At 47.7% G+C, this 22,924-nt stretch overlaps 2 protein-coding genes across 2 annotated transcripts; one reads left to right on the top strand and one right to left on the bottom strand.

The window, feature by feature from the left end:
* Positions 1 to 4: 4 nt before the first annotated feature.
* On the bottom strand, positions 5 to 11,331 carry ABHD1 (abhydrolase domain containing 1). The gene is given in 13 exon segments (XM_068564145.1): positions 5 to 216; positions 339 to 446; positions 652 to 712; positions 810 to 858; positions 1,374 to 1,547; positions 1,682 to 1,794; positions 1,955 to 2,000; positions 2,220 to 2,402; positions 2,754 to 2,787; positions 2,790 to 2,913; positions 7,160 to 7,484; positions 7,620 to 7,705; positions 10,894 to 11,331. Coding segments are annotated over 13 exon segments (1,953 nt in total).
* On the top strand, positions 11,076 to 22,809 carry CGREF1 (cell growth regulator with EF-hand domain 1). The gene is made up of 6 exons (XM_068564023.1): positions 11,076 to 11,180; positions 19,992 to 20,085; positions 21,167 to 21,232; positions 21,320 to 21,390; positions 21,530 to 21,654; positions 21,850 to 22,809. Exons 2-6 carry the CDS (start codon positions 20,003 to 20,005, stop codon positions 22,294 to 22,296), a joined length of 792 nt encoding a protein of 263 aa, XP_068420124.1. The 5' UTR covers positions 11,076 to 11,180; positions 19,992 to 20,002; the 3' UTR covers positions 22,297 to 22,809.
* Positions 22,810 to 22,924: the final 115 nt, after the last annotated feature.

The following is a 22,924-nucleotide window of genomic DNA, read 5'->3' as shown; positions in this document are numbered from 1 at the left end:
CTTGTCAGCTTTTGCCTCCCTCAGAAGGAGTGGGTGCCCTGAGGCTGAGCAGCTCTGCTGGGTGCTGGAAGATGGCTTTGGCATACTGATGCAAGAGGCGGCTCATGTAGCAGTGCTGCCAGGGGAGCAATCCTTCCAGGAAGCCGATGTGGCCACCCTGAGCTGTGATGAGCAGTGCAACGTGGGGAGAATGTTGGGCAGCCTGTAGGGGAAGGGCTAGGAGGGGTTGGAGAGGAGGTCAGGAACCCTGGCCTCTGCTGAGAGCCCAGGTTCTCTCCACTTGCACTGCATGGCCCATTTCCCCTGGGGCCTAAAGCATCCAGATCCCAGGTGCTCACCGTGGACTGGGGAGAAGGGGTCATGAGCTGCATTGAGGCAGAGCCCAGGGATCTGGATGGCGTCTACCTTGGTTCTTGGGCTTGCTGCTCGGTAACAGGCAGCACAGTCTTTTTTTTTTTTTAATTAATTAATTAATTGATTAATTTATATTTATTTATTTATTTTAATCAGTCAGTTTTATACACATCACTGTATACATGTCAATCCCAATCGCCCAATTCAGCACACCACCATCCCCACCCCACCGCAGTTTTCCCCCCTTGGTGTCCATACGTTTGTTCTCTATATCTGTGTCTCAGCTTCAGGCAGCACAGTCTTGCTATCCAAAGACCACAGTTGTGTAGCGCTCATCAAAGTGGCAGATTGTGCGGGCCTGCAGGTGGTGGCGGGTGGGATAGGCTAGGATGAGGATAGGGAATAAGGTGTTGGAAGAACAGTTTTGGGCAGAGAGGGGATAGTTGAAAGACTACCTGTAGCACAAAGTCTACATTCACCACCTTTTCCATCACCTTTCTGTTTCTGCAAACGAACACATAGGGTGGGACTTCCCTGGTGGCACAGTGGTTAAGAATCTGCCTGCCAATGCAGGGGACACAGGTTCGATCCCTGGTCCAGGAAGATCCCACATGCCGTGGAGCAACTAAGCCCACGTGCCACAACTACTGAGCCTGTGCTCTAGAGCCCGAGGGCCACAACTACTGAAGGCCACGCCTAGAGCCTGTGCTCTGCAATAAAAGAAGCCACTGCAGTGAAGCCCGCACACCACAACAAAGAGTAGCCCCCGCTTGCCACAACTAGAGAAAGCCTGCGCGCAGCAACGAAGACCCAACGCAGCCAAAAAAAAAAAAAAATTAAAAAAAAAAAAAGAACACATAGGGCTTTGGCTCTACTCCTGGACCTGACCCAGAGCCAGCCTCTGTCTTATCTCACGAGTGAGAAAGTCCAGATAGGGAACTGACCCGAGCACTGGGAGAACGTGGCACGTCTGCCATCCTACCCTGTCTGCTTCCCTTTTCCACTTGTCAAGACCCTACCGGTTCACAGCTCGGCAGAGCCCAGCAGTGAGGTGCTAATTGAAGAGCAGTGAGTTCAGTGGGGTCTTCAGGGAGCAGGTGGTCTCAGAGGAATCCCAGCATGCAGGTAGAGTCAGTGCTGCCACCAACCCCGCAGCCCATCCCATTCGAGCCAGGTGGTTCAGCACTAATATCCTGCAGGATTGGACCAGGGGCCATGAAAGAAGGGTTTGTATTGGCGAGTTGGAACAGGAGAATGGGAGAGAACATGGAGGAGGAAAGAGAAAAAGGAAGACTGGGCCTTTGGGTTAAGTGCAGGCAGCCTTTACCCTCCGAGAGAGATGCCCACAGCCAGCAGTGGAGCTTGGGAGTAGCAGCTCTTTATGTGGTTCACGACTGTCTCCAGATCTTCAGTGTTGCGGGCACAGAAGGTCCTGTAGGTCTGAGGCAAACTGGATCACTGGGTAGGGAAGGAGGCCCTGACCAGAAGGCAGAAAAGTGAAAGGGCTCAAGAAATGGAAGACAGGTAGGTTGAGGCCCAGGGCCCAGGGTCTCTGAAGGGAGTGGGGTGAAGGGCCACTACGAGGAAGGAGGGTACTCGCCAGCAGTTCTTCCCCACGGCAGCCCCGGTTCTTAAATACGATAGCCCTGTGGCACACACGGGTACATGTTAGGCAGACTGTCCCTAAGGGCTCCTCTCCCCTTTTTGGTAGGTTGCAGAAAGGCTTCGGTCAAAAGGTGCCCTTCCTATGGCACCTCCTCCCCATAGCTACCAGGGTCTGAATTGACCCTCCCCCGACCCCTAACACACACAATTATAAGTTATCAGACACCACGCACTTCCCGCTGGGCTGTGTCCATCCTTACCTATAGCCATCCTTCAAAGCTTGGTCAACTAGGTGCAAGATATATGTCTCCTGACTACTGCCTGTGACACCAGGAAGCAGTAATACAATGGGCTGGGTGGTAGGGTCAGGATATTGACTGCTGTTAGGCTGGCTGGCCCAGTCTCGGAGGAGCTGTCCTCTATCCGGGGTTTCGAGAACTTCCCTGTGATTTTGGAGAAAAGGGCACAGAAAGATACTATTAGGAACTCCATGTACTTCGAAAGATTTTACACCCTCCTCTCCCTCCCGAAACAGCTCCCACAAGTTACCAGCATCATTTGAGGGCATGCATTATGCAAAACATTAAGACTGTAACAAGGTATGATGGGACATAAAAGATTTGAGTATTCCCTCATGGTTGTGCAATTAAATAGCCTTTCCATATAGCCACTCTGGTTACCCTTAGCACACTGAGGTAGATGGGGCAAAGGTTACCCCCATTTTAGAAGAGGTACATGAGTAGGATTCCCCTGTACTTGCAGCTTCATGTTCACCCCCATCTGTCCCTTCTTACCTTGAGTAAGGGACTACAGGCGGAGACTGCAGTTAAGACTGAAGATGGTTTGTAGCCGCCCCTCAAAACACCAGAGCGTAGGGTAGAAAGTCTCCACAGTGACTGGACAGTGTTGCTCCAGGAAGGCCAGAAACTGGGACCCAGTCACCAGTTGTGGCCTCTGTAACCACACAACACAATGTGCCTCACTCCCCTGATTTTTGCACCAAGCCAGTGAGGTACCCGATACCACAGTGACCCCTTTCCAGAGGCCAGCCTGGAGGGCACTGCTTTGTCTGGGCGTGAGGAATCTAGCATACCTCAATCTGGAATGGTCAAGTCACCTCTGTTAAGATAGTCCCAGTAGGGCCCCAACTCCAGTCCTAGAGTGTCACCTCTCCAGAATTGCCCCTGAACCGACTTCCACACTCAACCTATCCATGCCCCAAACCCATTTTGGAGAGAGCAGGTAATATAAAATAAGTTGCCCAGCTGATCTGCAGGAAAGGTTGGGATCCTGGACAGAGGCTGAAGAAATGCAGCACCATTCAATCTGTGACTTTTGCCTTTTGAATTGTCTACACTTCTGCTAGTTGAATTATCCACACTCTCATCTCAAAACTAGCTCCGGTCATGCTGGCTCCTGATTTTAGCATTCCATTGTTGCATATTCCCATTCCCTACTGCATGTGCTCGCTGCTGAAGGGCTTCTTTGTACCGCACCACCTCATTTTCTTACTTAACAGCCCCTGCTGTTAGACCATACTCTAAAGGAGGAATAGTCCCAATGGGAACAGATTTTCTCTTTCTTCATGCCAGCCAGGAGGAAGGTAACAGGGATAGGATGGTGGGCCAGACGAGGTCTTTGGGGACTTAGCCCTTTCAACCCCTCTGCTTGGTTCTTCTGGATACACATCAAGTGAATGAGAGGGCCTAGCCACAAAGAAGGCTTATGAGGGGGGAGTATGCTGTACAAAGACAGAAGGCCTCAGACTCAAGAAATAGAAATTGCATTTCTGTTGCAGGCCTGAAGGGACCCAAGGACCAGATTCCTATCTCTTCTTGCAGTCAAAAGGGGCTACGTAAATTATGAACTAGAGAGGCCAGGTTGGTACTGTGACTGTTGTGACTCGTACCCTGGGTCTTAAGCCCTGGAATAATAACACCTGTGATTCATTGTATGCTATTTGCTGGCACTAGGCTAAACCCAACGTTATTATAAGAAACTATGACAGGTTAAGATGTTTGCCCAAAGTCACACAGCTAGCAAAAGGCAAAGTGGAATAATAATTATGATATTAGGCAAAATATTCTCTGACATAAATTGTACCAATATTTTCTTAGGTCAGCCTCCCAAGGCAATAGAAATAAAAATAAAAATAAACAAATAGGACCTAATCAAGCTTACATCTGCTTTTACAGATCAAGCTTTTTCTAATCAAGCTTTTGCACAGCAAAGGAAACCATAAAATGAAAAGTCAACCTACAGAATGGGAGAAAATATTTGCAAACAATGAGACTGACAAGGGCTTAATTTCCAAAATACACAAACAGTTCATACAACTCAACAACAACAAAAATAAACAACCCAATCGAAAAATGGGTAGAAAAAAAAAGAAAAAATGGGCAGAAGGCCTAAATAGACATTTCTCCAAAGAAGAAATATAAATGGCTAATAGGCACATGAAAAGATGCTCAACGACTCTAACAGCGAAATGCAAATCAAAACTACAGTGAGGTAACAACCCACACCAGTCAGAATGGCCATCATTAAAAACTCTACAAATAACAAATGCTGGAGAGGATATGGAGAAAAGGGAACCCTCCTACACTGTTGGTGGGAATGTAAGTTGGTACAGCCACTATGGAGAACAGTATGGGGGTTCCTCAGAAAACTAAAAATAGAATTACCGTATGATCCAGCAATCCATACAAAATATATCCATACAAAATTCTAATTCAAAAAGATACATGCACCCCTATGTTCATAGCAGCACTATTCATAATAGCCAAGACATGGAAACAACCTAAATGTCCATTGACAGACGGATAAAGAATATGTGGTACCTATATACAATGGAATACTACTCAGCCATTAAAAAAAAAACCACACACACACACATTTGCAGCAACATGGACACAACTAGAGATTACCATACTAAGTGAAGTCAGAAAAAGACAAATACCATATGATATCACTTATATGTGGAATCTAAAATATGACAGAAACAAACCTGTCTACGAAACAGAAACAGACTCACGGACATAGAGAACAGACTTGTGGTTGCCAAGGGGGAGGGGGTTGGGGGAGGGATGGAGTGGGAGGCTGGGGTTAGCAGATGTAAGCTATTATATATGAAATGGATAAACAACAAGGTCCTACTGTATAGCACAGAGAACTATATTCAATATCCTGTGATAAACCATAATGGAAAAGAATATAAAAAAAGAATGTATATAAATTGTGTAACTGAATCACTTTGCTGTACAGCAGAAATTAACACAACAGGGGCCTCCCTGGTGGCGCAGTGGTTGAGAATCTGCCTGCGAATGCAGGGGACACGGGTTCGAGCCCTGGTCTGGGAAGATCCCACATGCCGCGGGGCAACTGGGCCCGTGAGCCACAATTACTGAGCCTGCGTGTCTGGAGCCTGTGCTCTGCAACAAGAGAGGCCGCGATAGTGAGAGGCCCCCGCTTGCCACAACTAGAGAAAGCCCTCGCACAGAAACGAAGACCCAACACAGCCATAAATAAATAAATAAATAGATAGATAGATAAATAAATAAATAAATAAAAGAAATTAACACAGCATTGTAAATCAACTATACTTCTATTAAAAAGTGTAAAAAATAATTATATTACCACTAATACTAGTAAGATTTGTTGAGTGCTCCTTATGTGCCAATTATTGTGCTAAGCATTTTACATGATTATATCCTATAACCTTCACAATAGCTCTTTGAGATAGGTACTATGATCCCCCTGTGGGAACGTGTTTGAATATTGAGTAAGTCGTCAAAGGTCACAAAATGTGCCAAAGCTAGTTAGCAATGGAGCTGGGATTGAAACTAAGAGTTTGTGCTCTTAGTCACTTTACTATATTACCTCCTAGTTGCCAAGATTTTGAGTTATCAATTTATTAAATCTTTGGTCAAACAGCTCAGTTGTGTAGAACAAGGTGCTAATAAATCACAGGTTTGATGTATGTGGGTTAGTTTCATTTTAACTCTAGTGAAGTGTTTCTTGACTTATCCCTGAGAATTAATTAGTTAAATGCCATTAGTCACTGTGGATGAATCAATCCCAATCCATTACCATGCTGGACAATCCAAACTGCATGTCCTCAGAGTGTCCAGAATGACACTTTCCCTGCATTTAAACCAGTATTTGGAAATCAAAGAAGGATTTGGAGTATAAAGTGGCAGAGGTCTCTGACTTCTCTGTGGCTGGTTGTAAGCAAAGGAAAATGTTTAGTTCAGGACAGCTCTGTTCTGAAATGACTGACTTTCCAAATCAGGCATATAAGGTAAGGTTTATAGGGTATTGTGAGGTTTGGATTTTTAAAATTGTTTTACTAAGGCACATGTATTCTATAAACAATACATAGGATGTATATATAAAGCTCTGAAAATACAGAAAAGTTGAGGTAACATTAAATTTCCCTATAGATCTTTTTAAAGGGCTTGAATCAATAGGTTTCTTGTTAGACTCAGCTACTTAGAACCGAGTTTAATGAAAATTAAAAGATTTAGATTTTCGTGGCTATGTAACTTACATAAATTTCAGTGAGAATAAAATTTCCAAGTTCATCAAAATCATCCTCTTCGGACTTTTCCATTGCACTCTACATGGAGAGCCTAGAACTTAAAACAGGGCTGAATGAGCAAGGACAGTTATGGTTATCCATTAGTCCTGAGCTAGGCGGGGAACCTCTGCCAGTCCTTAAGAGAAGCAAGGTCCTACTAAGCTGATGGGATGATGTTGGGAGTTAGCCACCACCCCACCAACTGGTTCCTTCATTCAGAGCAACTAATGAGAAGCTCATCTAGACTGCCTAAAAAGAAAAAGATAGTGTGCATATCTCCCTGACACCTCAGGATGCCTTCCACCCCGCTTTTCCGCAAGTGTTTGTCCACATCATCGGCAGCAGCACCCCTCCGATGCCTAAAAGGCCCAGCTGGCATGGGGAGTACGCGGGATGCAGAGCATCAGGCAGGCAAAGAACCGACTCTCCATTAGGTGATAGTAGCAAAGCTGAGCCTGGCTGGAGCGCGGGACCGGAGTGGTGGTGGGGCTGTGGCGTCAAATTTCACCTGGGCCAGGAGACCCCACCCAGCCAGCCTCCACAAAGGGCTCGAGCCCCGGCTGGAAGCTGCCTTCAGACTCGAGTTACCTACACCCGCCGGCGAGAGCTCTGGACCCGCACCCTCCTGGGCCACCCATGCCCGTAGTAGCCCAAGTAGAGGGCAGCGCCAAGTCCCAAAAGCAGAGAGAAGGACTGTGTCCAGCTGTCATCTTGGGGGCCCAGGGAGGAGCTCAGCCCCTCGCGTTGCTGAGTCTCCACTCCCAAGTTCTTGACTGGCTCTGACGCCTGAGCTTCGATTAGTGGGCCCGCAGGTGCGCGCTGGGCCCGGCCCGTTACACGCCATTGGACAGACTGTGCGGGTTCCGCCCGCACTGCCCGGCGATTCGGGGACCCGGGCCCCGCCCACCGCCCGTGCTCCCGTCGGCGGGCGTGGCGAGGGGCGGTGCTAGGACGTCGAGGGTGTGGGTGGACCGCGCCTGGGCAGTCTGCGCGGAGCTGACCCCAGTGTCCTGCGAGTGGCCTCACCGCTCGCGGGCCGGGTCTCGCGCCTCTGCGGCTCCTGCTTCCGCTTCGCGGTCACCGGCCCTGCGGCCTCTTGTGAGGACTAGCGGCCTTCCCCGCAGCCGCCATCTTGAGGGGCAGCTCCAGCTCCTTCTTCCTCAAACCCTGCCCCGGAGCGGCGAGTCTGACAGCCTGGCCAGAGTCCCCCAGCCTCTCAGTCAGTCACGCACAGAGCACAGCCGCTGACGTGGTCACACCACTCCACTCCCGTAGTGTTCAGTCATTGACAGTGGCCCTTACACACTGGACACGATCATTCACACCGACACCCCACAGTGTCACGTAGTCAAGTTTCAGCTACTTGAGTGAGTGGCATTCCGCACAGAGTCACACACGCATGGGTTAAAGCCACTCGTCCAGTGTCACTCTACGCTGTCTCATACAATCCCTGTAACAAGTACAATAGATACTTACTCATCACCCACTCTGTACCAGGCACTTGGGATGCTGTTCCTGTCTTCATTGGGATATGGAAACAAGTAAGTAATCTACTAGAGCAATGACTCAACCTTGACTGAAGAGTGGAATTATCTGTGAGTTTCTAAAACTAGCAGTGCCCAGGCCCCACCCGCTGTTATGATTGGTCTGGAGAGGAGCCTAAGTATTAATAACAACTTAAAATCTCTCTGGAAGACTCAAATGTGTAATCAGGGTTGAACCCCTGCAACAGAGCATGGTGCTAGATAAGGGAAGTACTAGCTGCAGCGGGAGCCCCGGGGAGGGTGCCCAGACTCCATGGATCAGAGAAAGCACACCCAGCTATTAAATGACAATACATTTAAGGCGAAATCAAAAAATAAGTAGTAGTTTCCAAGGCAAGGTGGAGGAGGGGAGAGAGTAATTGTTCCAGGAGAGGGAAGAGCACAAGCAAAAGCCTGGATGTGAGAGACTTCTTAAAGGAACCAAAAGAAATTTGGTGTTGCTGGAGCATGTGAGATGGTCAGGAATCAGGTTGTGGGCAGCTGCATAAAAGATGTTAGGCTTTATCCTAAGGGTGGAGGAAAGCCATCAGAGTTTTAAGGGGTGGGCGACATGATCAGAGTTATGTTTCAGAAGAATCATTCAGGCTACTTCGAGAATGGATTGGAGGGGGATGAAAAGTAGGCCAATTAGGAGGCTGTTAACGGACATTTGGCATGGACCATGGCTGCCTGGACTGAGGGGAAGCTCGGGAGAGGAGTGAAGATCTTTAAGATAGGAGGCAGAATTGATAGGACTTGGTAGTAGGTTGGAGATGGGGGAGGAAGGAGGAATCATGGACGACCCCCAGTTTTCTGACTGCATAGATTCAGCGATGCATGGTGGTAACATTGGGATAGGGAAGCGGGGGGAGGGGAAGTTTTGAGGAGGAAGATGATGCATTCTGATTCAGACACGTCTGGGGTGCTGGTAGGTGTTCTAATTGTGTTTTCTTAGCTTCTGAATTTGTCTCTTTGGCATCCATTAATCACAGGACCAAACTAACAGCCAAAGTTGTTCACATCTCCCCTGCAATCCAGAGGCCATACTCTGAACCACTTCCTTTATCCAACTCTCACACACCAAACCAATATTTTCCCTTTCCTAGATAAACCCAGGACCAGGGACCAGTCAACTAGGGACAGCCCCTATGCCCCAAAGCTCTCTGAAGTTATTAAAACTAGCCAACCCTAAACTGTTTAACCTGCCTTGTCTTGCTTTTCTAGCTTAATAAAAGCTGTGGCCTGTGCCTTCCCCTTGCTCCTTTCTGCCTTCTGACCTACACTGGTGCTTCCCTCTGTGGTCCTGTGTGGTGAGCTGTGCCTCTTCTTCCTAAGGGAACTGTAACATTGAACTTTTCTTTCAGTGGCATTGACCTCTCTCTGTTGTCACTCAGTCACCTCTAAAAATTAAGATCCGGCACAAATCAGTAGGCTGTTCAGTTCCTGATGTGGTCTGGGGCTCAGAGATTGGAATTTGAGATATGGTAGTTATCAGCATTTAGATGATATATTAGCTTGCAGGGTTGCCATAACAAAGTGCTGCAAACTGGTTGTCTTGAACAACAGAAATTTGTTGTCTCACAGTTCTGGAAACTGGAAGTCCAAGATCAAGGTGTCAGCAGGATTGGTACTCTGAGAGCAGTGAGGAAGAACCTGTTCCATACCTCTCTTCTAGCTTCTGGTGGTTTGCTGAAAATCTTCAGCATTCCTTGGTGTGTAGAAGCTTCACTCCAGTCTCTGCCCGCATCTTCACATGCTGTTCTCCTTGTGTGTGTGTGTGTGTGTGTGTGTGTCCAAATTTCTCCTTTTTATATGAACACCAGTCATATTGGATTAGGGGCCCATCCTACTCCAGTATGACCTCATCTTCACTGATTATATCTGCAACTACCCTATTTCCAAATAAAGTCACATTCTGAGGTATTGGGGGTTAGGACTTCAACATACGAATTTTTGAGGGACACAGTTCAACCCATAAGAGATAGTGATGGAAGCTACGTGAATGGAAGAACACGTGAGCAGACGGGGAATGAGGAGAGAGCCCAGAGGAACTCCGACACATGAAGAAACTAAGAAGAAATGACTAAAGAGAGAGGAACGGTATTGCCGAAACCAATGATACCATGACCCAAGGAGGTAGTGTCCAGCAGTATCCACCTGTCCACCACAGGAAGGAGGACAGCGTGACTTTGATGAGAGTGAGTTTGCGGTTGTGGATGGATGCTGATGGGAAGGAGCTGATGGGGAGGGAGAAGTTGAAGATTCCAGAGAGATAAGAAGTCACGCGCTCAAAGAACTAAGTCTTTGAGCCAGTGGATGAGGAAGTAGTCTGAAGCCTGGGTGGAGGAACTGGCTGCTCTGAGAAAACTGGTGACACTGCATTTTGACCACAAAGCTGTAGCCACACACTGCAACACTGTGCTGGCAATCAACTGCCACTGTCACCCTGAAGCTGATACTTTCCCAGGCCCCCCTCCCCCCACCATGGCTCATATGGAAGAGTTCAGCCAGATACCCTAACAGACACACCACTCACGTCCTGTACGGTCACACACCCGGACAGTCACGCGTTGGCCATACTCTCTCGAGTACTGCCATACTGGATGCACAGCCACACGAAACACCCCCTACCGCGTCACAGGTCTCTCATCCACACAGCCACATACACCAGTCACAATCACACAGGCTAACAGTAAGTCACATTCTATCTTGTCACACACATCTGGGTCCCAGCAGGGAGGGAGCCCCCAGTTAAACGTGCTTCTCATTACGCACCAGCTTCATCATCTGTCTCTTTGCCTCTCTCTCTCTAGTTGCCTGTGCCTGTCAAACGCGCACGCACTCGCGCACACGCTCTCTCTCGCCCGGTGCGGGCCGCCGAGGGCCGGGGTCTGCGGGCCAGGCGGGGCGGGGCGGAGACCCTGGCCACGGCGCTGGCGCTCCGGACTCTGCCCGGGCCAGGGCGGCGGCCGCAGCCGGGAGGGCTACGTGGAGCAGCCACGTGGAGCGGCCCGGGGGAGGGCCGGGCGGCGGGAGCCGAGGCGCGGCGGCCGCGGCGGCGCACAGCCTCGAGCGACGACCCAGCCGGACCCGGCCCGCGCCGCGCAGCGCCGCCGCAGGTGGGTGCGAGCCCCGCCCGGGGCTGGCGGGCTGGGGGCCGGGGACCCCGCCGCGGGCAGTCGGGAATACTGGGCGCCGCGGGGCGGGACCACGGGCAGGGGCGGTCTCCTGGCCTCCAGGTCGGAGGCTGAAGGCGCAGTCCCTCCGCATCCCCTGCGGCTCGGACGCCGCCGGAGCGCTGGCTGTCGCCTCTGGGCGCCTCTCCGAGGTTACCCCTGAGAGCACGTAGAGGGAGGGCCTGGAAAGCGAGGCCTGAGCTCCCTCGCTGTGATGAGGGGGGTTCACAGTCCCCCAAGGGCTTTTCCCTCCGGTGTCTCATTCGTTGCTCTTGACAGTCCCGGGGGTGCGGGGGGGAGGCTGGCAGGAGTTTCATCCTCATTTGACAGCGGAGGAAAAGGGGGACCGGGGAGGGGCCGAGGTTATCACCCAGCTAGAAGTGGCAGGGGGAGCCCAGCTCTCAGGTGTGGGACCCATTTGGCTGTATAGCCAGTGCCTCTTCTCTTGCGCAGGGGGGTGGGAGGTGCTGGGAGTCACAAGCGGCCCTGGAGAGATAAGTTAAGGGAGAGGATTGAGCTCAGAATTACTTCCGACAGTTCGAATTAGGCAGAAATGGAATGCGTGCCCTGTGGGTGGTAGGCTCCTGTCCTGGAAAGTCCAGTGGAGGCTGATGGCCACTGACAGGCATGCTGTGCAAGCAGTTTTGCACTGGATGGGAAGTCAAGCAAGAGAAAAGGCCCTGCCACATCCTAGAGCCTCTGAAATACTCAGGGAGCATCTACTCACTGCCATGCACTCAACCTACATTATTCCATTGCATCCTCCCCAAGCCCCTACAAGATAGATACCACTATCCCCATTTTTTAAAGTGAAGGTCCCAGAGCTCAGAGACACGAAGACACCTGCTGAGATCACACTGTTAGTCCTGTGAGAGGCTGGATTCGATCAGAGGTCTAACTCCAAGGCCAGGCTCTCCTCCCATGCACTGGTGCAAAGGCTTGAAGAAATCAGAGGCTAGAGGATCATTGTGAGTGTGTGTGTGTGTGTGTGTGTGTGTGTGATGTGAATAACTTTATTGAATTATATCACAACTCTAGCAGTTGTGGTGGCTTTTCTGTGGTCATTAGGTTAAATTACGTTTATGCACGTTATAGAAAATGATTAAGAACGTTTTTATTTGACAGGCAGTTGTTCAATAGCTGCTTTATTTCTGTTGCTCATAAAAGCTTTTGTAAATACTGTAGTTAGAAATGTGAAAGTGTGAAGAAATCACATTACACCAACCTCATTACACATTACTTGAGGTGCCTTAGCCTGACTTCCTTTAAATAATAGAGGTGAGTTACCTGTACTAAAAATGTCACGTTTGGAAGCATGATTTAGGAGAATATTACTGAGATGACACCAAAAGTCCACATGCAATTATTTGTTTCTGAAGTGGGCTGCAACCAGAGTGCTAAGGTTGTCAGGAGGGCGCAGGATGTTCCAGGTAAAGGGTGGAACAGCTTGGGCAAAAGCACTGCAAAGTGAAAACGAAAAGTATTTCCGCAGACTTCAGTAACCCCTCTCTTTGAAGCAGAGTGTTAGTATAATGGAGCACTGGAAGATGAGTCTAAACTGGTAACTTGATATCTGATTGTAGAAGGCCTTAAATGTCCAGGCGAAGACTCTGGACTGTAGTGGAAATAGGGAGCCATTGAAGGTTTTGGAGCAGTGAAGTTCCAGCAAAGGAAGCGTACTCTGCGTATGGAGGGTTCTTTAAATCGAGAAGATAGCAGAGGCAGGGACAAGAATAAGTAATTCATTATCCACTTAGTATTCACTGTAACTCTGTGACGTAAGTACTATTATTATCTCCATTATGCAGATAAGTTTAGTGAGGGTAATTAACCTACCCGAGGTCACGGGGACAGTCTGTGGTGGAGCTGGGATTTGAACCTAGGTCTGGCTGGTTCCATAGCTCTGTCCTCTGTCCACTGCACACGCTGAATAGTTGCACACATGTGACATAGGGCCAAGAGGAGGAGAGTAAGAGTAATTCATGTGGGCAGGGTTCAGGACTAGGTCTCACTTTTCAGGGCTCAGTGCAAAAATAAGATTAGGAATTTCAAGATAGAGACAGCAGAGACTAAGCCCAGGGCCCTTTTGAGAGCAGGGCCCTGTGTGACTGCCAAGAAGGCAGTTCTAATCATTATGACAACTTGACAAATCACCTCAAAACTCAGTGGCTGAAAACAATAACATTGACTCTGCCTATGAGTGTACATTCTGGGTAGGGCTGAGAAGGCAAGCTCAATTCTGCTCCATCAGTGTTGGCTGGGGCAGCTCGAAGGCTGGGGCTTGGAATGATCTACAGGTGTGCTCTCTCACCTGCCTGGCCCTTGGGTGGGGAAGTGAGCAGCTGGAGGCTAGAGCAACTGGGGCTCCTCAAGCATCCCTATCCCTCTGTGCTCTCTCCACATGGTCTTTTCAGCGTGGCAAACTTCTTCCTTGGTGGTTCAGAGCTCCAGAGAAGCATACCTGCATGTCAAGAGAGGGAGAGAGAGAACCAGAAACAGGCATAAACCGTGTTGCCTTTTATGACTCAGACTTGGAGGTCACATGGCATCATTTCTGCTATTCATTTGAAGAGAGTCGCTAAGTCCAGATCATATACAAGGAAAGGCAAATTTAACTCCAGCTACTTCCCACAAGAAAGAATTGGTAGATGTTTTTCAAACCAGCACAGTTGGTCTAATGAGTGACTGGATTAGCGGGATCCGATAGGTGTTTCCCCTTTATCCCTGAACTGCTACCACCAGAGTCATTCTTTGTAGTTTCCAAATGTCCTTTTTTAAAAGGCAACTCCTAGTGATGATAACACATTAAGCCTGGATAATAGGTTTTGACAGCTCTGAGGGATTTGAATTACTCCTGTGCCTCCTGTTAGCCTAGGTCCTGGCAGTTAACAGATGGGAGGAGAAAGCAATTTGAGGGTATCCAGGTGGGGAGACCAGGATGGTGTGAAGCTACTACAGAGCAATCCAGAAAAACTTCTGGAAGGAAAATGCCTTATTGTATAACCAGGCACTGCGCTTTACACGTCTTGTCTCATTTAATCCTCACCACACCCCGAGAGGTGCTCTCATCCACCTCATGTTAACAGACTGAGGTTCTGAAACACAGGAGGCACACGGTGAGTTGCAGAGCCTGGATTTGAACTTAGGCAGCCAGAGATTAGGGCCCATACCCTTAAACTTTGGGCTATGCCACCCATTCCTTAGCAATTCTGTGTTTCTCTGTTTTTCTCTTCATCATTGCTTTAACATTTGTATCATTTCCTACTTACATAAGTATGTAAGCTTTAAGGAGGAAAAATAATAGGTAATTTTACCTAATATTATCATCTTACTTATAAAATAGTGCCTCACATGTAGTAGGTGCTCAATAAATATTAAAGAAATGAGTACCATTTGCCCTTACTCTATAAGGTTGCCCTTACTCTAAAAGTTTACTCTATAAACTTATATTTACACTTGCTTCCCTACAAAGGCTCGCCTTCCTGGTCCTTGTCACTCAAGGTCTTGACTTCAGCTGGTGCTTCCCATGATGTCCTCTGCGGCATCCAGTCCAGGGTCTATATCTTCTGGCCTTCTCCTTTTGGCCTCTTCTGGCCAGCTGGCCCTCTCAGCCGTTTCGTGCCCCTCCTTCCACCTTAGAGCCTGGAGCCCTCAGACCCCTCTTTTCAAACCAGCAGCACGCTGGATACCAAGAACTGGGTGAGGCAGGCCTCCTGTCCACTTGCCTAGACCCTCTCTAGGCCATTGCTTCCTAACCGCCAAGAACACTGTGGGCAGGGCCTTCACTCGAATCCTCACGGGTTAGGCACGTAACTCTGCCGTTCTTGGATTTCCACTCAGTCTCCGTGGGGTCTCTATGGAGATCTCTGTCTCCAAGCCTCTGCTGGGGGTGGGGGTGGTGAACTCCACCCTGCTGAAAATCCAAATAGCCTTGAACCCTGTTCCCTCCAGTCCTCCATCGCTTGTCTTCTTGAACTTGATTCATGGTGTCTTTCATAATACAGAAGTTTAAACTTTTGATATGCTCAAATCTGTCCATTTTTTCCTTTAAAACATGAATTTGAAATATTTATCATTTAAAAATATATATTTATTAATTTATTTATTTTGGCTGCGCTGGGTCTTAGTTGTGGCATGCGGGATCTTCGTTGTGGCATGCAGGATCTTTAGTTGCAGCATGCGGGCTTCTTTGTTGCGGCATGCAGACTCTTAGTTGTGGCATGCGGACTCCTAGTTAAGGCATGCATGCGGAATCTAGTTCCCCAACCAGGGATCGAACCCAGGCCCCCTGCATTGGGAGCTCAGAGTCTTACCCATTGGACCACCAGGGAAGTCCCATGAAATATTTATCATTTTTAATGGCTCTGTCACATAATATGATTTGCTTAACCATTACCTAAATGTTACAGTTGTTTACAGTTCTTTGACTAATATTAATAGCACAGCTATAAATATCTTTATAATTTCTTTTCCGTTTGTGTTTTTCCTTACGTAATCCCCAGGATGATATTGTTGGGTAGGGGTTTTATGGCAGTTAATACACATTTGCAGATTACTCTCCAGAAATAGTTCACATCTATAGTCCCTCAAACAATATAGGTTAATACTCACTGATTCAATGTCTTCAGTGGTTATAGGACTATTAAAATTTACTACTTATTTTGATGTCAGTTTTACTGTTAAGTTTTTCTGGGAAAATGGCTATATCTGCTAAGTTTGCAAATTTCTTCTATTCCTGTAGTTATGTCCCCTTTTAGTTCCTAATATTGTTTATTTGTGCCTTTTCTCTTTGTTCTTAATGAAAATTGTCAGGGGTTTTGTAGTTCATTAGTTCTTTTAAAGAAACACTTTATTGCTGCTCTCTATTATATTTTAAATTTCTTCTATCTTTTATTATTCATTTCTTTTAGTTTCTTTAAGTTTATTCTCCTTTACTAGCTTCTTGAGTTGGAAGCTTAACTCATTAACTCTTGGCCTTTCTTCTAATATAAGTTTTTAAGTCAACCCAATTCCCCTATACATATATATGTATATATATATGTGTGTGTATATATATATATGTGTATATATATATTCCCCCCACTCCCGCACCACACACCTTGTGGGATCTTTTTTTTAAAAAAAGTTTTATCTTTTCTCTCTTTTTTAAAAAAAATTTTATTTATTTATTTATTATTTATTTTTGACTGCATTGGGTTTTCATTGTTGCGTGTGGGCTTTCTCTAGTTGTGGCTAGTGGGGCGCTACTCTTTGTTGTGGTGTGAGGGCTTCTCATTGAGGTGGCTTCTCCTGTTGCGGAGCACGGGCTCTAGGTGCATGGGCTTCAGTAGTTGCAGCACACGGGCTCAGTAGTTGTGGCACGTGGGCTCACTAGTTGCAGTGTGTGGGCTCAGTAGTTGTGGCTCGCAGGCTCTAGAGCTCAGGCTTAGTAGTTGTGGTGCACGGGCTTAGTTGCTCCGCAGCATGTGGGATCTTCCCGGACCAGGGCTCTCACCCGTGTCCCCTGCATTGGCAGGTGGATTCTTAACCACTGCACCACCAGGAAAGTCCCGGCTTGTGGGATCTTAGTTCCCTGACCAGGGATTGAACCTGGGCCCTTGGCAGTGAAAGCGCCGAGTCCTAACAACTTGACCACCAGGGAATTCCCCAATCCACTTCCCCTTTAATACTGCTTTAGCTACATACCTTGTTTTGATTTATGTTTTCCCAGTATTATACAATTCTCAGTATTCAACAATTTCCATTATGATATCCTTCTTTGACCCATATGTAAGTGTACCTTTTAAATTTTTTATATAAATGAGATTTTTACATCATTTTTGTTATTGATTCCTAATACAATTGCATTTAGTCATGTAACAGTATGAGACTGATTCTTTAATATTTGCTGAGCCATATTCTTTGGCTCTTTAATATTTGCTGAGCCATATTCTTTGGCCTACTGCTTGTCAGTTTTTATAAATATCCCACATGTGTTGAGAAGAAAATGTATTTGCTAAGTGACTGGAGTTGGGTTCTCTGTTCATTAGCTCAGGCTTAGAAAATATTTTATTCAATCGTCTACATTCTTACTAATTTTTAGTCTGCTTAATTTTTCAAATACTGTATGAGGTATGTTAAATTCTCCCACCATAATGGCAGATTCGATTTTCCTGATTGTGTTTATGCCAGTTTTTTTAAAGAATTTATTTGTTTTAGAATAGTTTTAGGTTCACAGCAAAATTGAGAGGTTTCCCATATACCTCCTGCCCCACACATGCACAGCCTCGTCCATTATCAACGTGCCCCACCAGAGGGGTACACGATGAACTGATGAACCTATACTGACACATCGTAATCATCCAAAGTCCATAGTTTACCTTAGGGTTCACTCTTGGTGTTGTTTGGGTTTGAACAAATCTATAATGACACGTATCTATCATTATAATATCATATAGAGTATTTTCACTGCCCTGAAAATCCTCTGTGCTTCACTTATTCATCCCTTTCACGCCCAGTCCCTGGCAACCACTGATCTTTTTACTGTCTCCATAGTTTTGCTTTTTCCAGAATGTTATACAATTGGAACCATACAGTGTGTAGCCTTTCCAGATTGGCTTCTTTCACTTAGTAATATGCATTTAAGATTCTTCTGTGTCTTTTCATGGCTGAATAGTTCATTCCTTTTTAGCACTGAATAATATTCTTTGTCTGGATGTACCACAATTTCTTTATCCATACACCTATCGAAGGGTATCTTGGTTGCTTCCAAATTTTGGCAATTATGAATAAAGCTGCTATAAACATCTGCGTGCAGGTTTTTGTGTGGACATGAGTTTTCTGCTCCTTTGGGTAAATACCAAGGAGTTTAATTGGTAGATTGTATGGTAAGAACATGTTTAGTCTGGAATGAAATCACCTAAGTGTCTTCCAAAGTGACTGTACCATTTTGCACTCCCACCATCAATGAATGAGAGTTCTTGCTGCTCAACATCCTTGTCAGCATTTGGTACTGTCAATGTTCTGGATTTTTGGTCATTCTAACAGGTGATAGTGTTATGCCAGTTTTCGTTTTAGGTGTTTTGAGGCTATGTTATTAGGTACATACAGGTTCAGAATCATTATATCTTCCTAGGGGATTAAACTTTTGTGCATTTTGTCATGATACTTTTTTATCAATAATAATGCTTTTCACCTTAAATTCTATTTATTCTAATGTCAATAAAACTATGCCAGCTTTCTTTCCTCTAGTATTGCTTTGTATATCCTTCTTCCACCGTTTTGTTTTCTGTGACTTTACTTTTTAGGTTAATCTCTTGAAAACTGCATGTAACTTGTATGTTGTTTTATGTACCCTTTGATAATCTCTATTTCTTAACTGATGAGTTTATACAATTTATGTTTATTATGATTACTGATATACTTGGATCTATTTTTACCATCTTGTTTTATGCTATTTGTCTTCCTTTTTAATTATTTAATTTTTAGTTTCTTTTTTTTCCCCTATTATCTGCTCCATGATGCTTTTTTTTTTTTTTTTTTTTTTTTTTGGTTGCGGCAGGTCTTAGTCTACAAACTACGTAGACTCACTATATCTGTTGGGGCCAACATATGTCTAGAAAAACAGAGACAGTTTCTATGACTCTCGGGAGCTTCACCTTCTTGTGGACTTCCATGTTGTGCTGCTTCTTCCTCAAGGCAGCTCTATTTGCACAGCTACACATGTATCTACCTGTTGGCCAGTTGCTCACTGCCTCTAGGAAGAGCTCTTAGGAAGCTGATGTCCTCCCTTGCACTGGTTCTGAACCTTGTCAGGGTCATGGAACTCTTTGAGAGTCTGCTGAAAGCTATGCACCTTTCTCCAGGAAAATGCAATGCCAGCCAAAGTGTAGGGTACCATTTCAGAGAGTTCCTGATCCTCTGCTCTAGACCATCAAGCACCTGATGATTTGTCTTCCTAAAGATGAGTTTGAGGTCTCAGGCCTCAGCTCTGGAGGGCTTCTGCTTCCTCAGAAACTCACATGATATGTACACAATCCTGGGACTAATTGGAAAGCTTCATGCTCTGCACATTGATAGATACTCTGACTATTTTCATTTAATCAAGTGATGTGCTGCCAATGGGCCTACACAATGTAGGTCTAAAGGAAAGTTTTTGTTTTTTTCCTTTCTATTGGGATCTGGTTTTCCTGTGTTTAATAAATAGCAATTCTTGGGACCACTGTTGGATTGACCCTGATTTGTTGTGTTTTCAAGCCCTACCTGAGTGTAGACCTATTTCAAGGAGTCTAGTCTCTTTTGATTTGTTCTTCAGTGAGTTTTTAATAGATACAAACCAACAATCTGTTTCCCTCCCTGTTTAAGCCTTGGTCTTTTTGTGACTCTATGCACTTCTAATTTGGCCTTTTTCTTATCCTCTCTGAACTAGTTTCCACTCGTAAAATGAGTGGACTGAACTACATCATATGTGCTTAAACTGCACTTCTGCGAGCACCTGGGGGACTGGCAGGGCAAGAGGAGTGGGGTGCTCCTGCCCGCAGCGCAGCTTCCCCCAGCACAGGTCTGCGTTATGCGCTTTACATGCTGGATCCGGAATAAGATTTATTTTGAGCCAAGTTCCCGATGTCCGTGTGTGGCTCCTCCCTGCACAGGAGTCCTGTCACCTGGGTGGCAGGTAGAGGCAGGGAGAGAGGCGTTCCTGTCTAACCCACCGATCCCCCCCTCTGTGGCAGACACCGCTTCCCTCTGATTCCCGAACCCTGTTCCTACTTCCAGCTACAGGAGGGATGTTACCTGTGACGATGAGAATGCTAGTGCTGCTGCTGCTGCCGCCCCTGAGTCAGGCTGCCCCCAAGGACGGCACCACCAGGTAACGGGATTCAGAGGGCAGGGCCGTGGGCTGGGAGCAGGGGGGTGTCTCTGGAGAATCGGAGGTATGCTGTGGGCCCCTCTGGGAGGCGGGAGACTGGGTGTATGCTTCCTGAGTTCTGTATCCTCCCCACCACCTCAGCTTCTGCCTTGTGCCTGTTAGAGTGCCCTCTGCAAGGTGGGCATCGACACATGTTTGCTGGACTCACTTGGAAACCGGGAGCTCATTTCCAATGAGATGTGAGGCTATGAGCTTGGGAAGGGGCTGCAGTCCTCTTATCAAGACCTTATAGTGGAAGCTCCAAAGAAATAGAGATCATTAGCATATCACTTCTATTTTATTTGAATATCTTTCTTGAGGTTTTGTGTATTAATACTATGCAGTGGGTATGCTGGGTGGGGTCGGGGGATGGATACGGCCACAGCAGCAAGGGCTGGCAGCAGTGACAAAAGTTGCCGTAACAGCTCCTGCCAGCTCTCTGGCATCACACATCTGGATTGACTTGGGCAAACAGGGATCCCTGTCCGGAACTGCGAGCAAATCTTGAGCTTTAAAGACTGACAAAAAGCCCCTGAGCAGATCGAAACTACAAAACCAACATATATGCCCTCAACTTGGGGTAAAAAAGAGTCCACTCTGTGTCATGGAGCAAATCGGGTCTGTATAAAACTGGGCAGTGCCACCGGGCTCAGCCAGAGACCTGTCCCTTGGCTCCCAGCATCACAGAGGAAGGGTTGTCATGATGCATGTTGTCCTGCCGCCCACTATGCTGGTTTCTTGGGTCTCCAACTTGTGTCTACTAGGTGCGGCTTCCTCTGGCCTCCACCAAACCAGATGTTTTATTGGGATTTTCACTTACCATCTAAGCTAGGAATCTGCAAAGGCAGAGTCCGGGGAGTAAGGTTCTGCTTCTGAGGAGGCCAGAATGGCCTCCTCCCCACAAGGTTTCTGGGGACCTGGAGAAGCAGCTCCCTTTGGGTCTGGGGGGAGAACTCTACCAGGAGCTTGGGGATGGAAGGCTGTGAGGCTGGGCCCTCAGAGGAGGCTCTTTGCAAGGCCGGTGCTTCCCTCCCTTCTCCAGGCTGGACCCTGAAGTGCAGCATCGACCTCTACCCAACCCCTTCCAGCCAGGCCAGGAGCAACTTCAGTGAGTAGGCTGGGGTGGGGCGCCTGAGGGCCAGGCCTGGGGCTGCAGACCGGCCTCTCGTGGACTGATTTTCCGCTTTTCTGCCAGACTTCTGCAGAGCTACCTAAAGGGACTAGAGAGGATGGAAGAGGAGCCAGAGCACATGAGCCGGGAGCAGGGTGAGGGGCTGGGCTGATGGGGCCAGTGGACGGGGGGCTCAGGGCAGCCAGAGCTGGGACTGACCTGGGGCCATCCCGCACCTCCTGCCTGACCCACCTGTCGCCTGATGCCTCTTCTGACCCAGCCTCTCTTCCTTAGTCCTCCTCTACCTCTTTGCTCTCCACGACTATGACCAGAGTGGACAGCTGGATGGCCTGGAGCTGTTGTCCATGTTGACAGCAACTCTGGCCCCTGGAGCTTCTGACTCTCCCACCACCAACCCGGTAAGCCCTGCTGGATGGGGGCCCTTCTCCCAGAAGAAGACCCAGCTCCCTGGGGCTCTGGTTTGTTTCATCATGACTCTTTCGGTGAATCCCCTGTGAAAGGAGGGCTCGAAGCCTGCATGGCAGGGATGCAGGGGGGTGTTGGGAGGGTCAGGGTTCCTGGGAGCATCTCCGTCACTACAGACCCTTCCACAGGTGATCCTGGTAGTGGATGAGGTGCTGGAGACCCAGGACCTGAATGGGGATGGGCTCATGACCCCTGCGGAGCTCGTCAACTTCCCCGGAGAGGACCCAAGGCACACAGATCTCAAAGAGCCCCCAGAGCCACAGGATGTTGAGAGGCAGCCTCTGTTGGCTAAAAGCCCATCAAGACAAGAAGCACATGAAGCCCCAGGTCCCAGAGAAGAAGCTGGGGGACAGGTGGAGGCCAGAAGGGAGTCCTTGGAACCTGTACAGGAGGCTGGGGGACAGGCAGAGGCTGCAAGAGAAGCCCCAGGCCCTGGAGGGGAGGTTGGGGAACAGGTAGAAGCCAGGGACACTGGAGAGAGAGCAGAAGAGCTTCCAAGGGAAACACTGGAGTCTAAGAAAACCCCAAATGAGCTTGAGGTTCATGCTATTCAGCTGGAGAATGATGAGATATAAACCTTGAGGATACAGGTTTGCACCCCTAGAAGTCTCAGTGCCAGAACATAAGCCCCGAAGGGTAGGGTGTGTATATTAGGACAACGACCACCTCTGTGCCCCCTTCCTGGCCCCAGTAGGTGGCAGGTCTTTCTGTGCAGCTCAGGGAGACCCTAAGTTGAAGGGCAGCTTTAGGGCCCAGACAACCAATAAAGAACCAAATGAACCCATCCCTCTGGGCCATCGATCCACTGGTCCAGCCTGCCCTGACCTCAGGCTGCAGGGGGTCGGGACTGGGCAGTCCTCTTGGGAGGGCAGGAATTCAGTTTACCCAGTGTTCCCAGATGGTGCTGAGACACAGCAGAGTACAGCACTAGGCCACAGCCAGCTGCAGACAACCGGGGGAAGGGAGCTCAGCCTTTCCCTGGGGCCTAACCACTAGAACGCCCTCCTGCAGTTCAGGGTAGATCTTCTCCATCAACCTGTATCTGCTCCCCACCCCTGAAAATATTAATAATTACCATTTATTGAGAACCTAGTACACACTGGGCATCATGCTGGGCATTTTACATATTGTGATTTTATCCTCACAATAATTCTATGACCAGGCAGAATTAGCCCCATTTGACAGATGAGGAAATTGGGGAAG

The sequence above is a fragment of the Eschrichtius robustus genome, chromosome 15 (assembly GCF_028021215.1).
Source record: "Eschrichtius robustus isolate mEscRob2 chromosome 15, mEscRob2.pri, whole genome shotgun sequence".
In the NCBI taxonomy this organism is placed as follows: domain Eukaryota; kingdom Metazoa; phylum Chordata; class Mammalia; order Artiodactyla; family Eschrichtiidae; genus Eschrichtius; species Eschrichtius robustus.
The sequence above is the reverse complement of the archived record's forward strand: the minus strand, read 5'-3'. Positions and strand labels throughout refer to the sequence as shown.